General features: G+C 37.9%; 1 protein-coding gene across 1 annotated transcript; it reads right to left on the bottom strand.

The window, feature by feature from the left end:
* Positions 1 to 691: 691 nt before the first annotated feature.
* On the bottom strand, positions 692 to 23985 carry CROT (carnitine O-octanoyltransferase). The gene is made up of 17 exons (XM_060782322.2): positions 23811 to 23985; positions 19783 to 19906; positions 19033 to 19157; positions 16870 to 17051; positions 15971 to 16095; positions 13691 to 13799; positions 12149 to 12242; positions 11934 to 12059; positions 10170 to 10271; positions 9225 to 9308; positions 9026 to 9133; positions 8555 to 8685; positions 6327 to 6450; positions 3778 to 3856; positions 3296 to 3389; positions 2633 to 2752; positions 692 to 1685 (listed from the first exon to the last, which is right to left on the bottom strand). Exons 2-17 carry the CDS (start codon positions 19895 to 19897, stop codon positions 1565 to 1567), a joined length of 1839 nt encoding a protein of 612 aa, XP_060638305.2. The 5' UTR covers positions 19898 to 19906; positions 23811 to 23985; the 3' UTR covers positions 692 to 1564.
* Positions 23986 to 25217: the final 1232 nt, after the last annotated feature.

The raw sequence follows: 25217 nt of genomic DNA on the forward strand, positions 1-25217 counted from the left end.
AGCTGGCCACTTGGAATGCCTCTGGTATTGCTGTAAGGTCCTCCACTGTGCATGTGGCACGGCTCAGACTGCATTGTTGTAAGTGGTCTAAACAGGAACAGAACAGGAATAAAGTTTCTTTTAAAAAAATCAGTGCCTGGAATTTTACAGGGCTACTTTGTTTTGTTTGCATACCTATGTCAAACTAACTTGTCCCCCGTCACACTTAATTTGCCTGGCATCAGCCACATTAAGAGAAGGAGATCCATTCTGCTGACTATTGGATTGCAGATAGTTTTTTTTCCTTCCAGGGAGTAAGGTTGCAATAGTCCTTCTGATTGTCTCAGCCTAATTTGCAGACAGAAGGATTAAAATGTCACTATCTCCCTCCTCAATCACTGACAGAATAGGTCTCCTCTCAGCATAACTGTTGCTCAGTAGATCAGGTGCCATCATAGTGATTACATTGGGATCATGAGTACTGATATGTAACTCCAGGTTAGACATATGTAAGTATGATGCTGATTTGTGCCGACTCTAAAATTGCTTGTAAACTGTCTTAGGTGTGGAGGGGAGAGCAGAAATTGGGGGCCTAAGTGGCTTCATTAAAACAAAGCCACATGCAGGTTTATGGAAGAGAGTAAGTCATCTCCAAGGTCTGCCCCTGGCAACAGAGAGATGTTTCTGTGTACAAACCAAGGTAAGACTTACCGGTGTTTGAGGTGGCTTTATTTTAGAGAAAAGAAATTACACAGCTGAGAAAACAAAATCCTCCCCTTGCCCCACATACCAAGGAAATCCAAAGTCCTGAGAATATTGTTAGGTTATACAGGTGAGGCAACCATATCAAACATAGCTTCTAAATCACCAAAATACATTTTTTCGGACTGTCAAGTATGATTTCAATTTCTGTTCTTTGTTTGGAATGTAAAAAATAAAATCTAGAACATATTTCTCAACTCATGGCATTTTTTCCTTTTATCTTGAAAAGCTTGTTAATAGAGCTGTTGAATTAACAACAATCACATTATGTAAAACTGAATAGCAGCTATGACATACATAAAGCAATAATCTCAAGTATTAGAGTAATTTTAGAAGTAACAAGTTTTTTTTTAAAAAAAAACAAAAACCATGATAGACTCCTATCTAAAAAGAACCAAAATCCATTATCCCTGCAATGGCTGCTTTATATGTACCACTGATACAAACTATTATATGATCTCTTAATTTTGAATCTCATGACTAGGAAAATTATGAAAACAAGTTAGTGTAAAATAAGTGTATAAAATTCCTATTGATTCAGTCAGGCTTGCATTGCTGAGGCTTAGTTTAACATTGCATAGTTTCTACAAAGAGTTTTATGCATTTTGCATTGTTGCTGCAAACATATTCAAGGAAAATTGCATTGTTACTGCAGTAAATCTCACTTTTTAAAAGTTTCCCATTATTTCTGCTTAGTTTATGCTATCAGGAAGCGTTTCATCAAGTTAAGACACTCTTGTTGGCTTACAGTTTCATTCCTCAAGTGTTCAGTAGACATGGTAATGCACACTTGGATGAAGGCACTATAGTATCAGGATCCTCTTTATAGCTGGGCTGCGGTTGATACTTTGATGATGTCCTCAAAAGACTGGAACAGAATCTTACACAGATTTTTTGCATCTGTCTCTGGGCATGACTTCCAAGCAGAGCAGGCCACAACAATTCTATTAGTGGGAAAAAAGTTAAATACGTGTGTTTAAATAAATATTTATAACCACTTGAATAAAACTATCAAGATTTTAAAAGATAGCAACAGGTATTGAGAAATGCTAAACACTGCTATAATTATCACTATGGAGGTAGAATATGGTTTTTTTAAATAAAAAAAAACCCAGCATGCGTTTTCTGAAGTATCTACATTTGGTAGTAGAAAATTCTCAAGCAAAATCTGAAATGCCAGGTTTTGACCTTTGGCACTGTACCCTGTTGACAGCTCAAAGTATAGCTCCTCTCTATATGCCACTAAAATTTTACATCTTCCCATCTGTTTTCCAGCTTTGGTTATCTACAACCAGGACCTACTCAGTATTGAATTGGGGTCTCAGAGGCCTAAAATATGCTCCCTCAACCAAATCCCAAGCAAGAGCTAGTGCTCTACATTAGTAACTTAGTTAAATCTATTGATCTTGTATTGTAATGGATGTTTATATACATTAAGTAACCTCTTCTGGCCCAATCAGCACATAGTTGATGGAAACATCATTGTTCTGTGGCATCATATATCCTCCTGAATATGGTTTATTATATTGGTTGCATATATTATACTTCTGGTTTGATGCATCTGAAAATTATTTTATACAGTTAAAAATGGATTTGTTACACTAGTATTTAATTAACTTTAATTATAAGACTATAGTATTTTACGTGCCAAGGTACTTATTTTTTACTGTTGCTAGTTATCATGCAATGCAGCAGATTACTTTTTGCTCTGTAACAATTTTCTGAAGTCTGGGCTGACACTATTATTCAAATCTGTCCTGGAGCACTTCTGGAACCATGTACCTCTAACTTCAGGCACTCAATCCCAGGTACTTACACAACCAGTGTCATCCACTCATACATTCTTGTTTGTATTACATAGTCCTGTTGAATAGTGCTGAACTGTCCTTACCTGTCATCTCTAATTCTGTAGAAAAAGCCATAACCATGGTGCACCATTGGAACAACAGCTCCCCCGACTCTTGTGTAGCCTACAAGGCTAGTGGAAAGCACAAAATTTCCACCTCCACCACTGTGAATCAAAATAAAAATAAAAATATTGTATCAAACCTGAAGTAGAATAAAACCAATTGGCTTTCTTTCCCTTTCAAAAATAACAGATGATGCTGGAGGAAGAGTACTTCATCCATCAACTACATCAGGCATGGGGCAAACTTTGGCCCTCCAGGTGTTGTGGACTTCAACTCCCACAATTCCTAACAGTCGATTGGCTGTAAAACCTGGAGAACCCAAGTTTGCCCATGCCTGATCTACATGAAAGCATAAAGAGAGATATTTTGATGACCTTCCAACACAGCCCTTATGGTCTCACAATGGGAGACAAGACAGCATCAAGCAACTCTACACTTTAGGCCTAGAAGCAACAGGTAAATGTTTCTCCACTTTTAAGAAAGGTCACCTCCTTGGCCCACCACAGCACTGTTTGGACTATAAATGTTCCCACCTTCTTTCATTAACTAATCTGTTAAAGACTACTTATGGGCCCATCACACCCAGAATACTGGGCCTCTATTCCCAGATACAGACTTGTATTTTCCAAAGGGCTTCTAAATACCTTCTACTGAAAGCAGGATCCAGGAAGATTTCAGGCATAGGAAGGCTGTGCTCTTTGGAGAGAAGCAGAAGGCCTAAGAGGTGACGGTCAAATCCTGTCAAGCAAATACAATACGCTTCTGTTTGAATAAGTAGCACATTATTCTCTAACTTTTGGTTGGTCTCAATCCCAGCTGTAGATTTTCAGAGGTCCCACCCAAAAGACCTATGATGAGGGGCAAAATATAATTCAGTTGCTGTGACTCATTAAGACAGCTGGCTCCCCTGAGTGTGGCAAGGAAGTGGGAGAAAGGATTGGGAACTGTGTAGGAAAAGAAAGGATGACAGCAATGTGCTCTCGTGGGATTGTGACTTTTGTCTTTGAAGTATTAGAAATTATAGAAGGTACAAATCAGCTAATTAGTCTGTTGGGAAAGAAGTCAAGTAACCAGTCTCAATTTATCAGAAAGGAAAAATCTCTTGTCAAGAAGAAGAAGTAAGTACCTTTTCCATTCTCACACTCTTTCATCAGTTTATGATGCTTTGCAAAGGCCTTCAGCATAAGGTGCTTTCGTTGGCCGAGCTGCAAGAAGACCAAAAAATATTCCTAACGTCAAAACGCATAGCTACCAGTGAAACTCCAAAGTTGCTCTGGGCAGTGACAAGAAAAAAAATGCATGTGTCTCTCATTTCTTCAAAGCATTGTGAAATTTGTTCTTGAATGGGTTAGAACCTGCTATCTAGATCAAAATCAGTACTTCATAGCCCTTTGGAACTAATCTGGAACAAGTGCCTAGCTGCAAGCTTATCAGTCAGAACACAACACTTGCTTTTCAAAAGGATATCCCCAGCCTGCAGAGATGAAAGGGAAATCCACGAACAACATAGTATTTGTTGTTTCATTGCTTAACAATACGTGCATTTAGTAGAGTCGATGAGTTTTTATTTAGACATTAATTGCACAAAACCATTTAAAAACCCCTTACAAAGGTGACAGTATAAGATCCAATCCACACGTTATGGTTTCTTCCCCAACAATTCCAACTGAGAGATCAGTGGCCATTTATTTCCTCTTCTTTTTCAACAGCCATTAACCAGTTACCAGATTTACAGTTTCTCCCCATGCTGTTTCTGGTCCTCAGAATTACAGCTGGGGTCAACAACAAACTATTGAAATGCAATGGCTTTTTTAAAAAGGCAAAATCAAATACGGGACCAATTCTAACGAGTCTTTTGTCATGTAGGTTGTTTAAGTAAAGATTGTGAACATTTAAAAATACAACCAGCTACACGCACAACCAAGGAACATGCAGGTTCTAAATGCAACTGAATGCTTGATTTGGCCTAAAAAGTTGTCTGAGGTGCAAGTTTAAGTAAAGGGTGCTCTGTTACACTCTAGAACAGTGGTTCTCAACCCGTGGATCCCCTGGCCTACCACTCCCAGAAATCCCAGCTAGTTTACCAGCTGTTAGGATTTCTGGGAGTTGAAGGCCAAAACATCTGGGGACCCACAAGTTGAGAACCACTGCTCTAGAAGGAAGGATAGATTTCTAATTAGGAACCTCAGAAAGTCTTGGATCTCATCAAAGCTACAATGTAACAAGCAACTATGAAAAGAGGCCTGCCGTAAGCATGTAGAAAATGTAGAAAAATGTTTTGCTAGTCTCATTTATTTAACTGGAAGACAACAGAAAACGCAAATCTCTTTTCTTTTATAATACCAGAAGGCGAAGTCATCCAAGGAAACTTAGTTGTAAGAGATTTAAACAGAAGGACTTCACTCAGCATGTTTATTTAAAGTTCAGAATTAGCTGAAACCAGACTGCCTGGGCAATCACTGCCAACCATTAGCTGGCTGTGGACATTGACAAAGATCAGTTGTACTGGGACAGAAGTAAACCGGAGAAGGCAGATGTAGGAGATCAGTCAAAGACTTAGTCTTGATGACTAAAGAGAGAACATACTTTTCCATTCTCACTGCTTGGGAATGTGAGTAAGAGGAAACCACTAAACTCATGCCTTGCTTGAAACACAATTTTTGACTGGATAGGATTTTGGCTTTTATGCAGCACTTGCATGATCCTATTTTATACAGCAAGCACAATATCTGTATCATACATCTGAAATTACTGTACTTATTTAGGAAAAAAAATATAGTAAAAACATTTCCCCATTTTGAAAATCAAACAACCAAGCTACCAAACTACATCTCAGGAGAAGAGATCTGGGCTACCGGCAATCTTGGGATATTAGCTGCACATGCCTTGCACTAAATGTGTGGGTAATGTGAAATAACCCTTAAACACAACAAATGAGAAAATGAGCTCAGTGAGATTGAAGCACCAAGCTAGAATGTGAACAGAGTCTGCTCTGTAAAGTAATAAAGTGTTCATAGCTTTATTACACAAACACAGGTAGTTTGTCCAGCAGCAAGTATGCAGCATAAGAAACCTGAGCAGAATCTTGTGGGATTTCAGCTAACCAGTTTCTAAACAGGCCCATTTATGTGAATGAATACTACAAATCAAATGGGGGTAAAACAAAACTGTCTAGGGAATAGACTGAAATAGGAAGGGTGGAAAGAAAAAAAAACCAGAGAAACAAATGATTCCCTACTTTTGTCTCAGATTTCTAATTCCTACCATACAGGAAATCAAAGGAGAAAGAGAGCTCAATCACTGCCCTACTTAAAATTAAAGAATTAATGAAACCACATGAGTTCTGCTGTTGAAAGAGAATGCTATGTATCTAACAAGGAAGGAATTTTGATTTCTGCCTCTAATGAGTTTTTGTTAACTTTATGTATTACATAATAGGACTACTTCAGTATCTGCACTCCCTATTATGAAGAAAGCTGGTACATGAGAGGACATACAATTATCAAATGAACATAGCATATATCCCCACTGAAATTCACTCCATGCAGATTTGAAGTCAAGTGTGATTTTTGACTCGGAGCTTCTTTTTATAATGACAACATAAAATAAGAAAGATGCTACACATTTGTCTAATTTTTTTAGCTACAATATATCACACTCATTATAAGTACTTACAGTAAAGGCTGGATCAAGCATGGATTTACACCATTCAACTGCTTCTATGGTGCAGGGCCGCATAGTTTCTGTGCGGCCATGGTAATAACGTCTGGTTGTAGCAGTTTCATAACAGCAACCTGGGCTAGAAAAAAGGTTAGGACAATCACAATTGGAAAAATACAACTATAACATAAGGTGAAGTAACGGTTCTATTGGTAAGTAGTATGTGTTATTACAAAATGAAGAGCTCGCACTAAAAAAATGGCAAAAACAAATGATTAGAGATTCTGCTAATTCTTCTGGACAACCAGAGGACATTTCCTCTTATCTTTAAGTGCAGGAACATGAAATAAATGGAGACAACCACTTAAAGAGGTAATTCAAGTGTGTCCTTCAATCTCATCTAATCTTCAGGTAACTCGAGTTTTCTTAAAAGGAAAACAAATGCTATTGAGTGTGAAGAGTTGATTACACAAGCCATTTTTCCATAATCAGAAAAGACAGATCTAACCTAGACTGACTAATGTGCTAGTACTATCAACATCAATTTCTGTTAGAATTTAGGGGATAAAATTATAGTCGGTAGAGACCACACAGGCCATCCAGTTCAATCCCCTGACATACAGGAAAGGCTCAATCAAAGCACCCCCGACAGATAGCTACCCAGCCTCTGTTTAAAAGCCTCCAAAAAAGAATCCACCACCACACTCCAAGGCGGTCAGTTCCACTGTTGACCAGCTCTTATGGTCAAGAAGTTCTTCCTAATGTTCAAGTGGAATCTCCTTTCCTGTAATTTGAACCTATTGCTCTGAGCCCTAGACTCAGGAGCATCAGAAAACAAGCCTGCTCCTTCTTCCTTATAACATCCTTTCAAACATTTAAACATGGTTATATCTCTTTTCAACCCCCCCCCCCCAAATTAAGCGGACAATTGAAATCTATGTCACAAGAGGTCCTTTTTCAGTCCTGATATCCTACAAAGGACAGACCTCCTGACAAGGAATCTTTAATTTGCCACAACACTCTCATGTTTTTAACAAAAGCGAAACAAACATAGCAATAGAGAAGTGTTGTTTTTAAAAAATGTTATAAAAGCTGCTTAAATGGTAATAGTTGTGTCAAAGCTTTGCTATTCATTTATATGTGTATTATATTGTAACCCAAAGACATGTTTGAAGTCCAAGAAGTTCAGTTTTATTTTTTGCATTTTAATCATTCCTTATTTTATTTTATTTTGCTTTTATCTGCTATGGTACAGTAAACCCACACGATGGAAACACACAAAACAAAACCACTGAAAATATGATAAAATAAAACAGTACTAAATAAAAGAATCATGACAATAATCTAGCTTGGATCTATGAAGGAAGTGAATAGAGAATAAACCAGGGTATTGAATTTGCTTGTACAGTCGTTAAAAGACTGTCTGCAAGTGTAAAGAATGAGGCAAGGACAAAAGTCTACACAAACATTTCATGGCACAGAAGTACCATATTTACTCTAATCTAATGCAACATCTAATCCAATGCGCACCTAATTTTCAAAATCCTGAAACCAAAAAAAAGTTTTTGCTTCTGAATGTAATACACAGTGGCCAAAAATGCACTCTTTGTAATTTGGCCACTACAGTTGTTGCCTGCTTAGAATTCCTTCTTTAAAAACAAAAGTATTCAGAAATGGAAAAGAAAACCTTGGGTGAATCTATACTATAAAATGAATCCACTTTAATTGCTTTGGTTTAATACTATGGAATCCTGGGAGGTGTAGTTTTTCAAAGCCTGGGGCCTTCTTTACCAAAGAATGCTGATGCCTCACCAAACTACAAATTCCAGATTGTACAGCATTTAGCTATGGCAATTAAATTAGAAATGACGACCCTCAAAAAGGAGCTCCAGGTCCTGAAGGAACTTCTCCTTTTGCTTTGCCTCAGCACTAAAGTCACTGTAATACACAAATCTAATGCACACCTTGATTTTTGCGAGGGAATTTAGTCAAATTTAGTTACAATTTAGTAAATACGGTATTAGTAACTTTGACAAGTTACTAGTTATATCCATCTGCAATGCTGCATAAGAGCTCTACAAATTATACATTCTGGGTTGAATCCATTTTGTCATGATGAATGAAGCGGATGTACCCTTAATCTACTCTAGATCTAATTCCAAATATATTGATAATACATCAATCAATAACGGCTAATTGATACTACATGCTGAGGGTTTTGCTGGAATAACAATTTCTCTTACTGTCCATGATGTCTGTAATAAGCCAACTGAAGAGCAAGCTGGACAAATATATCAGGGTGAAGTTTCTGTTTCTTGATCAGAGTTTTGCCAAAGGAAGTAAAAGCATAATTCACCAATTCTACATCAGATGTCTGAGAAATACAAACATGTATTATGTCAGGTGGGAAACAACAACAACAGACTATTCCACACTATAGAAGAAAAATCAGAAGAGACTACAAATATCCGATGAATGTGATGGAAAAGGAGAGCCAGGATCTTGGTTAACTACAATATTTTTTTCTCGAATTACATGACCTTTTTGTATATTATTCCAGACACTACATAGTGATAAGAAAAAGGGAGGGAGGGGGAGAGGGGAAAAGAGAATGTAACAGCACCTTGCTCTCTTTCTACACCCCAAAATTATGGGAACAAATAGGATATCTCAACAAGAAGGGACTTAAAGAAAAAGATAAACCACATACAAACCTTCTTTTCATACTGTTCCTTAGCACGGGCAATGTCTTTTAGCATTTTCTGATCCAAACTGAACACAAGCTCCTCTGGCCAAGGGATATCCCGCACTTTTTCCGATCCCTAAAATAAGAAGAAAGACCTCAGAGATTGATTTTCATAGGAAAAGGAATGATATCAAGGGGAACAGATGAAAATGGAAATTGTTACATACCTTCCATCTTCCCTCTAATTCAATTATGTTGGTATCAATGAAAGAACAGAAGACAACCAAAACCATGGCATCAAAAGGAGAGTGCTGGAACATATAAAAGACAGGCATGCCTATGTAAAGCAACAAAGCTATGGTGCAAGCTTGTTGAATTTTATTTCTTCATGAAAATCTCTCAGGATTATTTTATGTGTTTATTCCTTTATTATTTGACTACTGTGTCAAAATTGTAGCTATGATAACCTATGAAACTGGTATGTACACACTGGGATACATTGAGAATGAGGCAACTGAACTAATAGAAGATAATTTCCACAATACCCTCAAAAGAGGGTCCTCTTTTTTCAGCTCAATTGATTCAGCAGACATGCTATGCATTTCCATGCAGCAGTTTCAGGGGCCAGGACAGACTGCTATGGGGAATGGGGAGTCCGCTTTTCAATTGTACCAAAATAGGGTTTCAAGCTGCAGAACTTGCTGACCAGAAGGTCGGAGGTTCGAATCTGCAGGATGGGGTGAGCTCCTGCTTTTAGCCCCAGCTTCTGACAACCTAGCAGTTCGAAAACACACACATGTGAGTAGATCAGTGGGAAGGTAACGGCACTCCATGCAGTCATGCTGGCCACATGACCTAGGAGGTGTCTACAGACAACTCTGATTCTTCAGCTTGGAAATGGAGATGAGCACCACCCCCCAGAGTCGGAACTCGACTAGACTTAAATTTGAGGGAAAAACTTCACCTTTTTAGGGTTTCAACCCACAGTAGTAAAATCTGTGTTGCCTAGAGACAGAACTTTTACACTTCTGAAAAGCCATACAGTCTCAAACTAACTGTCCAAATGGCTATATGGAAATGCATATTATCTCATCCCATCTTTAAAAAAAGTTATAGGCAAAGTTATTGAGAAATACAAAGATGTCACAGATTTCTTTTTAAAAAACACTTACATCACAATTTGAGCCAAATAATCCATTCGAGAACATAATCTTATTGTAGGATTTGTCTCCCCAACGTAGCGTTGGATCACCTGTTAGTGACAACTTCGTGACCTAGGTAATAGAACAACACTATGAATTCTGAAATGAGCATTCACTATATTATCACTTGGCAATCTGAGGAAATGAGAAAGGAAGAAGTCAAACTGCAACTATATAGTTTCCACTTCATCAGGCTGCATCCACAAGAAAAAATGAGACAGCAAGACCCCAACCATCATTTCTAGAAGTAGCTCCTGCAACGCCCATTCCTTTGAACATTTTGAAAATTCACTAAATGTATAAACCAGGGGTAAGCACAGAGGGCAGAGGCCATTCTTCACTCAGAACACATTCATAGAATCAAAGAATAATTCTCAGTTATACTGTGCCAAAAAACCAACAACCTAAAGACAAAGTAACATCCCTTCTCATTTCATTTCTGCCCAATTATAGACTGGTTCTCTTACTTTTTAAATGCATTTCAGGATTTCTGCAGGGCTTTGAGATGGAAAATAAGCCTGAAAACTATAGTTAGCAGGGATTTGGGAACTTTGGGGATATCCAGGAAGCTAAGGCATTAGGGGCATCAAAAGAGAACTGAAAGGGCTGCATACAGACCATATTTTTCTCCTTCCTGATATAAACAATGCAAGCAAACTGGCACAGTGATTTGAGTATTTTCATCCCTTTTCAGATTTATATTATAAGATTCCAAGTCATTTTATCTACAGCAGATCACCATAGGCATGTCAGGGAAAATATGATATAACGGTGTGGGTAAACAACAACACAATATTATTCTCTTCTGCTCTTCTAGATACAGACTAAGGCTACAATCTTATACATGTTCACCTAGGAATAAATTATGTCAACATCATGTAGGTTAATTTCTGAGTAGACCTGTATAAAAAAGGTGCTGCAAAGAACTGATTTATAATGTAGGGCAAGAACAAGAGATATATTGGCATTGCCTAACATTAAATAGTTTTAAAAGGGAAATGCCCATCTCCAAACACAAGCACAAGTGAAAACATGCCAAACTGATGCAACTACTCATTTACCTGGCATATCTTTCATCATATTTACAACTGCTTATAAAATGCAAATTGGTTCTAAGAAATAAATATCTAACTACAGTGCTCCCACAGATGTAAATGTCAGTTATTTCATTCTAACCTTTCAGCTATGAGTAACTTGAACAGTAACCGGCCTGCTCTTGCAAACAGCTTTCAGAAACCATAAATTAATGTGTGCCACTATGGAAACCCCAGTTTTAAAAGGCACACAGAGATGAAGTACTATGTACTATTTTCAATGAGCAGATTTACTCTGTGGATACAGAATGAAACTACATATCTAGGCTATTACATCTCCCAAATGAAATATTGAGAGAAAAAAAATCCTTCCATCTGACTGAATAAAAAAAATGTTGAAAAATGTTGCTTTCTCTTACTATGTAATAACACTAATCATTCCTGCTCCCATTCTCTGACTCTCTTACTCTTCTAAGCTCTTTCATATTATTTCTCTCTGCAACAAACTGACATCCAAACTGTGAGGACAAGGAAGGAGATATATTAGAATGAGACAGCTTTATACTGAAGTGTTGATTCTAACACTGTTCCATCTGTCTCAGTCCTAAATTGGAAAGTGGAGTGAAATCAATACCTTCATGTATCCTGGCTCTGAAGTTACAAGGACAACTGACTTCAGTCAAATGTAACATGTAGATACCTCTGAATAATCTTCAGGAGTGGCTTGGGGACTTGCTTCATCTAAGCAGATCACAAATAAGCTGCTCTGTATTTTTTCCAAATGAAGCAAATTCTTTGGATCTAGGCTGATAAGATATTCACGTGCCTAGGAAACAAAATGACATGTCTATGAAACATTAGAGAACATAGTCTGTACCCATGCCTCTTCTAAAAAAGAAATTAATCTTCCCTAACCTTTGCCCATGGAGTTCTTTCCTCAGAGGTTAATGCAGCCAGTCCAGGCCCCTTAGGTTCATTGTGACATCTCTCTTGGATGTAGTAAAGCTGCCTTTGATTAGAAACAATAATAATAATATAATTAAAAAACTTTATTTCTAGACCACCCTCTCTCCCCAGAGGTACTCAGGGCGGTTTACACATAAAAAGGCAAACATTCAATGCCTCAAAATAGGTGGAAACACATCAAATAATACAAAAGAATGATGAATAACAACAATAATTAAGCATCAAAATAAAACAAAAACAAAAACAATCCATTAAGACATAAAGACTAAAACATAAACATTACAATGTATACCCTAAAAACAAATTATGAAATGTATTAAAGCAAGCTAGCAGCTCAGATCAAAATATACTGTATTTTCTTATGCTGTGAATATATTAACTTTAATCAGAGTTTGAATTTTGAGCTAAAAGTTCCCAACAGTTTTAAAAAACTAGCAGCATGTTTCCATGCCCAAGATCCTCTGATGTTTACTCAGGATCTCTACTCAGACACAGTCCTTGGCAACATGGCACCTTAGAACTTTTGCCTTTTTAATTGTCAGTGCAGCTATCCCCAAGGGCAGGCGCAAATTCCTAGCTTCCTTTTGCTATTTGGTTGTTGTTTTTTGGAAATAAATCTTTTTTTGTTGTGTCAGGAGCGACTTTGAGAAACTGCAAGTTGCTTCTGGTGTGAGAGAATTGGCTGTCTGCAAAGACGTTGGCCAGGGGACGCCTGGATGATTTGATGTTTTTATCATCCTTGTGGGAGGCTTCTCTCATGTCCCCACATGAGGAGCTGGAGCTGATAGAGGGAGCTCATCCGCCTCTCCCCGGATTTGAACCTGCAATCAGTCCTGTCGGCACAGGGGTTTAACCCACTGCGCCACCGGGGGCTCAATAAATCATTAATCTAACATTATTGGTAATTATTACCTGTCCTTCATGGACAGAAGTTGATTAATTATAAGGTAATTAATCACAAGTGACAGGCAATCACATTTTATTAGAATCCACCTCCTAAAAAGCTCTCAAAATTAAGTATGAAGACAGCTGAGAAAGCATAAAGTACAAGTACAAAAAGTGAATGAACAATGGATGAGAATTAAGAACAAGTGTTAGTATAGCATAAGCTAAATGTAGCTATTGTTGAAGAGTAATTCTTATAATATGACTCAGTACATAAAGTACTGCTGTTTATGTAGACTCCATTCACCTTTTGCAAGCAGCTCTCTAAAATAAAGTTCTATTATCTTCCTTAAAACGATTAATTCAATCAAGATATAGAAATATTTCTAAATGGCACTACACTGTTTTGTACATAGGCTGTATCATGAACTAGTAGCTGAATATCTACTTCACATAAAGAAAGCACTAAACTGAACCGAAAAAAAGAACTTTAACTGTTAATGCCATACAATACCTATTCAATGGGACCAATTCCTAAGCAATTTTCTATATTAACATATACAGACCTTACTTTGAGATTTTAACTCATATTAATTCTAAACATACCTACAAATCTCTGGTGGGGTTAATATATGGCCATCATGTACCCCATCAAATGCAAAAAATCGACCTCGACACAGCACTACGAAATGAGATGGGCATTCACCTTCACTCTCTGGAGAAAAAGCATATGAACAGAAGAAATGTACTATAATAACAGAAACGTGTTCAAAGTCTTTTTTGCAGACCAAGAGCCATAGTTTTGTCTCCAAATAACTCAGGATCCAAAACCTCGTTTTCTCACATTATTTGTAAAGAGAGGAAAACCCAGAATTCCATTTAATAGGTAACATGCTAAATGAACTATTTTTAATTTATGGGCAAATTGCACTAGCAGGAAAGACTGAGCTATGTGCCTAAGCATGCAATTTGCTTAACATAAAAACACTGTTCAAAAACGCCTGACCTACTGTTGTGTTCAAAGGTGGACATTATTTCATACAAGTAAAACAGAAAAAAATGTGCTTCTTATAAACCAGCAAAGTCCACATTGCAAGGTTAATGAGAACAGAAAGATTATAGCATATTGTGGCAATACTGTTAAAGGTTCAGTGATATAAAAATGTTTATTCTGAAATGTGATGTGTCACATTACTTCACACTACTACAACTTTCTCTAAATACACTGTCTCTTTCAGGGGTAAGAAGTTAATGTCTATCAGATAATGGCAACATGGATAGGACATGAAACATCTTTTATCATTCTAGCTCTATCTGACAGCTGCTAATGGTCTTCCCTAAGAGAAAATTAGTGTCCTGTCAGATGAATGTAGGTTTATTAATGAAGAGGCAGTTCATTATCCCTTTAAGGTCATTACAGTGAGAAAGCATTTATTTCTACATAATGCACAGCATACACCTACACACTATCAGTAGTGAGAATAACAACAATTTCTGAGCAAGTAAAAGGGCTTAGCCCATGAAGATAACAATCTTGCATTCCTGTTAAGCAACTCTAAAAGAGCCTTTTTAGTAACAGATACATAAGATAATCAACTATAAGAATATAAACACTTCCTTCTCCTATCATAAAAGGACCTTAGAAAATAGACTACAAGGATTAAAAACTGGAAATTTACATTTTTGGACAACAAGTCCAAAAATCTGCCTGCCAGCAGGACCAATACACAATAGGAACTAGGTGTACTTGTGACATAAGACATCATTTGCTAACAATTGCAGCAGAATAAAAATTAAACTTAAACTCTATACATTTTAAGCACTGTAAATGTTATCATTATATTTTTATGCAACATATTTACTCAATGAATGAAAATTTACAATGTGACAGTAGACAGTAAAGTGAAGTCAAGGTAATTTAATCTATCCATTTTTCAGTTAGATTTAGGGAAGTCGCTGAACTTGACTATTCTGCTTGAAGGCACTACAGGGCTGTACAGGAAGAAGGCAAATTTTATGGTTTGGAGTGCTAGCCATGACTGGAGAATCACACCTGACAGAAACTTCCCTTCCAGGTACTTTTTATTAGACATAAATTACATGCATGTCAGTGAGACTCGCTGCAAAGTATGTGCTCAGGGAATTATAGCCTTGAAGGCAAAGAAGTCATCTAAAGGTTTGAAATTTACTCTGCACTCTAGGTGAACTGTTTGTTTTCTAACACGAAGACCACAGTTTTGTGGAAACTCTGTGATGCCTGCATTAACTGCTGGGAGATGCTGTAGCATCCAGTATAGTTATATTCATTCATTCCCCACCTTTCAATGGGTTCAAGGCAGAATACATGGCTCTTCAATTTATCCTTACAACAGTCTTATGAGTTGGTCAGGTGGGGGAGTAAGAGAGAATGCTGTATTGTCATCCAGTGAGATTCATGGCTCAGTAGGGACTTGAACCTGAATTTTCAAATATTAGTACAGCCACTACATCACACTGGTTCATTGTTGCTATGATAATATTTTAATCCTTTATAAGGCTTCTGAATTTTGGTTGAATATTTGTCTAATCAAATTTTTAAAATACATCTTTTTTAGTAACTGGCTCAATAAGAAGAACAAAATCAACCTATGATTTCTGCACACTACAGCTTACAGTACTTTACAAAAGAAATCAAGACAATCAATTGCTACTGATTATTAAACCAGAGAAACAATCCTAAACATGCCCACTCAGAAATAAGTCCCAGTCAGTTCATGTGGGCTTATTTTCAGATCTAAGAATATAATCATTTAAGTGTAATTGGTGGACACTTTATCTGTGCAATGAGAATTATGCAGAAAACATGAAGATTAAGTTTCTTCTAATCTAGAAAAGCTCTCTCTTTACCTGTCCTGAAATAATTGGCAATTGAATCTTGCACCGTTCCTGGAATCTTGCAAGTGCAAAATAGCATTCGGAACTGACTCATATCCAGAGGCATATTATTTGATTTGTGGACACGTAACTTTTCTCTACAAAGAAGAGAACAACATGTATTTTATATTCAGAGACTAATGACCTACTGCATTTTGACAACCAGTAAGAATATTTCCAAGTAAGATTGGCTAGCATTCTAAAGGCTTGCCTTCTCGTGTAACACGCAATGTGGATCAGTAATCAATGCTACCTGAAAGATGTGCTCTATATTCTGTTTATGTAGGATACCATCTGAACCTATGCAGGTCTACTTGGAAGAATTGCCACTGGCAGTAGTAAACAGATGGCAGCATGCAATATTAATCTTTATCAGGAGTAGGCAACTTTTTAAAAGTTAAGGACTGCATTCCTGTTATGAATGATGTTCTATTCGTGGAAAGGAGAAAGGAAGTTAATTCAGAGCAAGAGAATGAAACAGGCAAACATATCACTGCCCTCTTCAGTTTTTGCACCCCTTTCCTCCCCCTTGTGCTCCCTCCCTCTCTTTCACTCCTTTTCTCACTCTCACTATGGATTCCTAAGAAAGGGATGAATTCACTCTTGCAGAGACCTGAATAAATCGCCTCTATGACATTTTAAAAATTAAGGATAACATGAAACTATGGACAATAAGAAAATGAAAATGTGCTTGAAAGATCTTACTTTATAAAGGAGGATTTTACTTTCTCCCCTATTACAACATTGCATGTTTTCTCAAATAAACTCGGTGAATCAATGAACATTAGCAACGTACACACCAAGCATAAAAATGTGACCAGAAATTGTACAAAGCTATAGATAAAATTACACTGCATGTTTATGTTTCTTACGTTCTCAGAAGTTCCCAGAATTTCAAAGAAAGCCATACAGTTATGGAGCCTCTTTCTATCTGAGTCCCTTCTTTCATTGGCCAGAAGTGTTCAAGGTAAGGACCTGGCCCTCCAAAATTGTAATAGATTTGTGTTGATAAGCGAGCTTCGAGATAGGCTACATTGAGCCACCATTCCTCAAGCTGAAAAGAAACAGCAGTTAGCTATGTAAGGATTTTTCTATTTCACGATCTTAGGATAAGTAGCAATACTTCATGGCCGAGATACAAAGGACAACATAAGGAGTTCAGCATATGCAGGTTGAACTTCTATTGCTCAAATAGCAGTTCTTCATATCACATCTAAACTCTTCAAACAATGTTGATCCAGCAACATTTTTTTGTTCAAATAAAATCTTTGTACCTGAGATAAGTATCTTTGGACTACAGTTCATAATATGCGAAAGAAACTCTGTATACTATGTTTTAGCTTAGGTAAAAGTAAAGGTTTTCCCCTGACATTAAGACTCTGTCCGACTCTGGGTGATGGTGCTCATCTCCATTTCTAAGCCGAAGAGCTGGCGTTGTCAGTAGACACCTCCAAGGTCATGTGGCCGGCATGACTACACGGAGGCCGTTACCTTCCTGCTAGAGTGGTACTTATTGGTCTACTCACATTAGCATGTTTTCGAACTGCTAGGTTGGCAGAAGCTGGGGATGACAGCGGAAGCTCATGGCGCTCCCCGGATTCAAACCTGCAACCTTTTGGTCAACAAGCTGAGCAGCTCAGCAGTTTAACCACTGCGCCACTGAGGGCTCCATGTTTTAGCTTACTTTATTTATATACAGCTAAGAGGTTGGCTCCTTCCCTACTCTACACAATATACAAGCCATGTAACTTAAAATTAACTGTAAATACAGGCAAGTACAATATTATCCTCCATATATATTTCTAAGTAAAAAAAAAACAACCTGAAAAATCAACATACAACATCAAAGGTTTTATCAAAAGTACAAAATTTTTGTACAAAAAAGTACAAAAGTACAAAATGTTGCAAAGTGCAACATTCTGCAAAATCCAGAAATGTTGCACTTTGCTTCCCCACTCATTTCTGCAATCTTTTTTTTTTTAATTATACTTCCAGGAATAGATGAGTATTTAATAAAACTAGTTTTGGACACCTGTTGTTTGAATGCATAGGAGGTTTTGGTCAGTATCCTGTTTGCAACATACACAGATGTAATTCGAAATTACACTTGTATTTGTCTTTTTATTGCAATACATGCAGTTTTTCAGCACCTCTATCTGCAGCAAACTTCCCTGCATACTATTTTTATTATCATTTTGCCGTTAATTTTCTCATTTTCCATGTCCTTTATTGCTAGGGAAGACAACATGGGCAGGGTGTGTCTAACTGTGTTCATGTAACTGGATGCATAAAGAAACAGGCATTCTCCTGGACCTTCCAAAAGACAAGGTCCAGGAGAATGATATCCATGATATCTGACTGCTCATGTCCTACCCACACAATAAAAGGCTGTGAGAAGGGGACAGTCTTGCTGCAAGATGGTGTAGGAAGAATGGAAATGTAGAGTTCCAATCTTTTAGAAGACTGTAAAAAATTCTATAACAAAATTAGAAGGATTTCCTTTTCCTTCCCAGGAATGTTATTATCATACCTGAAAAGCAATAAGCCCAATTTTTAAAACCTTGTGTATATAATAAGCTTTAAAATGCAGGTCTCAAACACAATATGGTAAAACAATGTACAATTTAAAAGGTTGAAATGACTGACTGCTTAACTAATAATCTAATTAAGAAGCAACATGGATTTTAAATCAATATAAGCTGTAGTGCTGTAAATATTTGCCTGTTTAGAATAAGATATGCTTAAGAATACTCAATGAATCCTACTGACTAAACCCAATGAGAACAAATCCAAATAATATGAATTGACTAGGCTGGGAAACCAGTACATAAATATTTGTTCTGGGTTTCCACATGACAAATAATACGAGTCATAGTTCACATGAAAGGTAAAAACATAGGTAAGGACCAAACCACTGAGTACAATGCTAACTATTTCTAAAATATAATCCTCACATCATTTTCCAGCCTATTATATTTTAAAAGGTTGATATCAGCATATATTTATAAAAAGTTCAGAATTTCTTCAAAACATACCCAATTTCGTTTCACTTTTGCTCTTTCAAGTAATTTTTGATGTAGTTCCTTTCCAATTCCATTTTCAAATCTTTTTACTATGTCCTGAGTCCGTTGATATTCTTCCTCCTTTAGGAAAGGTCTCACTGCAAACATACAAACATACATGTTTATCGGGGGGGATGGGACAACAAACATATTTGTACCTTTTCACGTTTTATTTATGTTCCAAAGTTTACAGGATGGTTTACAGAAAAAAAATGAAATGCTACAAGTGATAAAGCTTCAATTGTGACACATTTTCCCTTTATAACTTTTTCAGGAGCGAATTTCCCTTCTGAGGGGTAGATTTATCTCACTCCTTGTTGTTTCACTATGAGTCATTTGTAAGTCAGATGTTTGTAACTCAAGGACTGCCTGTACTTGGTTCAATACTATGACTATGCTAGAAATACATTATTACTTTTATTGCTACTACAGAAACATGCCAATACTTACAGTTTTAAAATAGAGATGTGTTTTTTTGTACTTCGAGATAGCCTACTACTATTGAGATTCAACTCACATTAATTGTATAAATAATTAATAATTTCATTTTATTTAACTATCACTACAAGCCATACAGATGCCTTTCCTACTAACACTCCACTCTTGTGTTTCAAAAGCCTTAGTAGCCTATAGTTAATATATCTGACTAAGTAGTATTATTTCCAATAGTTAAACTCTAGCTACAGTTTATTTTTATTGAGCAATCATTAAAAGCAGACATACCTGAATCGAGGTATTTTTGTAACGATTCATCAAGTGCAGGAACTGGCAACGAAGGAAGAGAACTCTGGTACTGAAATGTGCGCTCTTCAGAATGATCAGTCACTTGGTTTTCCATAATGGTGATCTACAGAAACAGAAAAATTGTATTGTGAAATATATAATTTTGTGCATTTAAATATGGGAGTCAGTAAGAGAAGCAGAAATGATCTTGCTTGCAGAGGTATGAAAATAGGTCTCTATACTATTTAAATTTGAATATGCATTTAAAATATTTGAATGGTTTTTAATTGTGAATTTTCAATACTGTTTATATTTAATTCTGTGTTAATGTTTGTATATTTGTATATTTTAAATTGTGTACTAATGCTTTTATGTTAAGCTGCTTTGAGTCCCTTTCAAGAGAGATAAAGCAACACATTAAATAAATATAATAATAAAATATTTATGTGTAGTATAAACTACTAACAAATATACTGTATATAAACACATAAACAAATGTGTTGCATATAAACACATAAAATATATGGTATATAAAATAAGCACATAAGTATATCATATATGATAATATATAAACAAATATACCTTATACAATACTACTAGTAATAATAACAATAATACTAATACTACAACTAATAATAATTTTTATTTCTTTCCTACCTCTCTTCAAGGTGGGGCACGACACAGTTAAAACACATAATTACAAAGCATTATATAAAAGACATATCAAAATGTATTTCAATTAAATATATATTTTAAAATATACAGAACAAAGATTAAAATACAGAAAACACAAGACATGAGTTAAACTTCATAGTTAAAATTGAATGGCAATGCCTGCTGTGTATATGGTTTGTGTGAGACTTCACATGCACTCATCACTTTATCATACTTCAGGATTCTTGGCACATCAAATAAAAATGAAGCTTGATACACAGAACAGTCTTCTGGTTCACAGTGTACTTTTCAGGGCGGTTAGTAAACATGTATTTCACTTTGTCAGCAAATCTTACTCTCTGCTAATATTTCTTATCTGAACAGCAACTGACACACACTAAGTGCAGCACAAAACAGTAAAAACAAGAGAACTAAATACGTAGTTAAAAAATAACCATGAATTTAAATACACTGGATCAGTATTCAGGTGTAAATGGGTTTTCAATATTGATCCATGACAGCAACATGAGTTCTGGATTGACTAACCTGCATACTATGGCACAATGCCTTAAATAAAACAGGCTCTAAAGCTTATATAGTCATTAGATAATACAGTAATTAGATAATAACAATAACCGTGTAATGAAGTAGCATTGTGTTGTTATTGTATATTTTTTGTATGTTAACACATGTTGTGAACCGGTCCGAATCCCTCTTTGAAGGTGAGAGGGTCGGTATATAAAACCTCAAAATAAATAAAAATAAATAAATTTTTGTACTTAAACACCAAGAATCAGAGTGGTGTAGTGGTTTGATTGACCAGGACTCAATTCCCCACTCAGCCATGTAAACCCACTGGATGATCTTGGGCAAGTTACACTATCTCGGCCCCAGAGAACCCCATAAGGTCCCCATGCATCAGAAATGTAGTAAACACCACAAATGCACTCATTTGTTTTAAGTGTGCCTACAGCTTGACCTTGAAAGCTAATCAGTATCAATCATGGATAGTACTGAGATGGGAGACCACCAAAGACTATCAGGTATTGTAGGCTATATTTCAGAAGAAGGAACTGGAAAAAGCACTTAAGTTTTCCCAGCCTAAGAAAAACCTACAAAATTCAAGGTGTCATTCCAAGGCAGATATACACACAAACTGAAACCGAACGAGAGCCAGTTGATTTTTTTTTTAGTTTTGTATCATTCTCTGTGTGGATTTGTTTGAGATAGCTGTGTGCGGTTTTTGTTTGTTTGTTTGTTTTTGCTAAACATATCCCACCTGACTACTCCTAGTTAAGAACAATGGTGAGACACCAGTTTCAAGGTTTAATTGTTTGGATATCAGACTATTATACGGGGGAGGTGGTAACAGGTTTTATGAAGGTTTGATTATAACCATGTTTAAACTTTTGTACTGTACGTTTTATTTTGTAGTAAGCCACCTTGGGTCTGCTTGTGGAGAAAGGAGGGGTAAGAATATCTTAAATAAATAGTTGCCATCCGTATCTGTGCCCTGCCCACCCTACCAGTTCAATAGATATCTTGAGCAATGATTAATCAATTTGCCCCAAAGAAATGGGAAATTACTGTTTCCATTTGATGTTTTGTCTTATGTCTGTTATAACAGACTGTGCTTTTTGTTCAATTTTAGTTTAAATTATAATTCGTATTAATATGCTGAGTTGTATAAATTCTGTTATTATGGATGTGTTGTTGTTGTATTTGGGCATTGAATTTTTGCCTTTTATGTTTGGAATCTGCCCTGAAGTCCCTCTGGGGAGATAGAGCGGAATATAAATAACATTTTATTATTATTATTATTAATAATAATAATAATAATAATAATAAACAGGAAGTGAGAGAAATCTACCCTTAGAAGGGAAATTCACTCCTTGAAAAAGTTATAATGGGGAAAGGTGTCACACTTGAAGCTTTATCACCAATCCTTGTTTCCTCAACCACCTTTTTTAAAATCCAACGATCCCAGGGACAAAAAGTGATTTGAAGTCTACATGTAATCCGGAAAAACCTACAACAACCCAGTGATTTGAAGTCTTCTGAACAGGGGCACAGGCTGCAAAACAAAGACCACAGGGGTGTTCACCCTTCCCTATTCTATCCAAAGCTTATATATTTGGCTGGTGTCGCACTTTAAAAAGTACCTGTTCCAACTTACACACAAATTCAACTTCAGAGCAAACTTACAGAACTGATCTTGTTCATAACGTGGGTGCCTATAGTACAAATCCACTATTGCAGGCCTGGGCAAACTTGGGCCCTCCAGGTGTCTTGGACTACAATTCCCGCTTAGCAGCTGGGGGGGGGGGGCTGAGGCTGTTAGGAATGGTGGGAATTGTAGTCCAAGACACCTGGAGGGCCCAAGTTTGCCCAGGCCTGCACCAGCTTGGGGGGGGGGGGAGGAAAGGTCCTGAGACTGTTAGGAATGGTGGGAATTGTAGCCCAAGTTTGCCCAGGCCTGCACCAGCTGAGGGGGGAAAAGGAAAGGTCCTGAGACTGTTAGGAATGGTGGGAAATGTAGTCCAAGACACCTGGAGGGCCCAAGTTTGCCCAGCTGAGGGGGGAAAGGAAAGGTCCTGAGACTGTTAGGAATGGTGGGAATTGTAATCCAAGACACCTGGAGGGCCCAAGTTTGCCCAGCTGAGGGGGGGAAAGGAAAGGTCCTGAGACTGTTAGGAATGGTGGGAAATGTAGTCCAAGACACCTGGAGGGCCCAAGTCTGCCCAGCTGAGGGAGAAAAAGGAAAGGTCCTGAGACTGTTAGGAATGGTGGGAATTGTAATCCAAGACACCTGGAGGGCCCAAGTTTGCCCAGCTGAGGGGGGGAAAGGAAAGGTCCTGAGACTGTTAGGAATGGTGGGAAATGTAGTCCAAGACACCTGGAGGGCCCAAGTCTGCCCAGCTGAGGGAGAAAAAGGAAAGGTCCTGAGACTGTTAGGAATGGAGGGAATTGTAGTCCAAGATACCTGGAGGGCCCAAGTTTGCCCAGCTGAGGGAGAAAAAGGAAAGATCCTGAGACTGTTAGGAATGGTGGGAATTGTAGTCCAAGACACCTGGAGGGCCCAAGTTTGCCCAGGCCTGCACCATTCTCTGGAGCAGCAGGAAAACAAGCTCTCCCGTTCTCCCCTTCCTCAAAGGGGCATTTCCCCAAAACATCTCAAACGGGGCCGCCTTGTCACCTCGTCTCCTTCTCTTCCCACCTTCCTCAAAGGGCTGAGTGTCCCTTTTCTGCCTCCCTGTTGTGGGCGCCTCCAGCTTCTCAGCCCCCTCCTCGAAAGGGGCGACCCGGGCACCTTGAGGAAAAGAGAGAGCAAAGCTCCTGTCGCCTTCCACTTGGCCGCCATGCCTCCCACTCACCTCATAGCCCGCCCGGGCTCCTTCCTTCCTTCCTTCTTCAGGCCTGCAAACTCCAGCCACAACAAGCGCGACTGCAAGCAAAGACAGAAAAACAAGCAGGGAAGGCGGAGGCTGTTCCTCCTCCTCCTCCTTCCCCTCCTTTCGGGGCCTCCCTTTTACCTTTACCCCATATTCAGAGCCCACACAGGAGGAGGAGGAGAAGGAGGAAGCGAGAAGGCCTAGTGCCGCCTCTGAGGCGGAGCCGGCTGGCGCTGCGGGAACTCGAGAGCAGGCTTTGAGGCCTAGTCAACAAAAGGGCTTCTCTTTAATCCGCCTCATATGAGAAGATCTGCCCCGACGGCTACTTCAGGCCCATCCACACCGCTGTATAAAATCCAGATTATCTGCTTTGAACTGAATTAAATGGGATTGTAGGCTGAGGCCTTTCCACACAGCCATATATCCCAAAATATCAGAAAATCCCACATTATCTGAGTGTGGACAACTCATTTCAAAGCAGATATTGTGGGATTTTTTACCTTGATATTCTGGGAATATATCCCAGCATATCAAGGTAGGAAATCCCACATTATCTGAGTGTGGACTCAGACAACCCAGTTCAAAGCAGATATTGTGGGATTTTTTTTTGTAGGATATAGGGCCCTTCCACACAGCTATATAACCCAGAATATCACAGCAGAAAATCCCACAAGATCTGCTTTGAACTGAGTTATTAGAGTCCACATTGACATATATTCCAGTTCAAATCAGATAATGTGGGGTTTTATTCAGCTGTGTGGAAGGGGCCGTTCGGCAGAGAAGGCTAAAGACCTTGCAAAGCTACAACTCCTGTGATGTTCTAGCATTGAGCTGCAGCAGTTTAAAATGTTGTCAAACGGCATTCTACAGTGCGGATGCATCCTTGGTTTCCTAATGTTACACAATTAAGCTGTTACATTAGAAAATGTAGAAAATTTCCGCTACCATGGCAGCCATCTCTCCACAAAAGTCAACATTGATATTGAAATACAACACCGCCTGAGCTCTGTGAGTGCAGCATTTTTCCGAATGAGGTAGTGTTTGAGGACCGGGACATCCATAGGGATACCAAGGTGCTTGTTTATAAAGCTATTGTCCTCCCGACACTGCTATACGCCTGTGAGACGTGGACTGTCTACAGACGTCACATGCAACTCCTGGAACGATTCCATCAGCGCTACCTCCGGAAAATCCTGCAAATCTCTTGGGAAGACAAGCGGACAAATGTCAGCATGCTGGAAGAAGCAAAGACTACCAGCATTGACGTAATGGTCCTCCACCATCAACTCGGTTGGACCTGCCACGTTGTCTGGATGCCTGACCACCATCTACCAAAGCAGCTGCTCTACTCCGAACTCAAGAACGGAAAACAGAATGTTGGAGGACAGG

The sequence above is a fragment of the Anolis sagrei genome, chromosome 6, assembly GCF_037176765.1.
Source record: "Anolis sagrei isolate rAnoSag1 chromosome 6, rAnoSag1.mat, whole genome shotgun sequence".
Lineage (NCBI taxonomy): Eukaryota > Metazoa > Chordata > Lepidosauria > Squamata > Dactyloidae > Anolis > Anolis sagrei.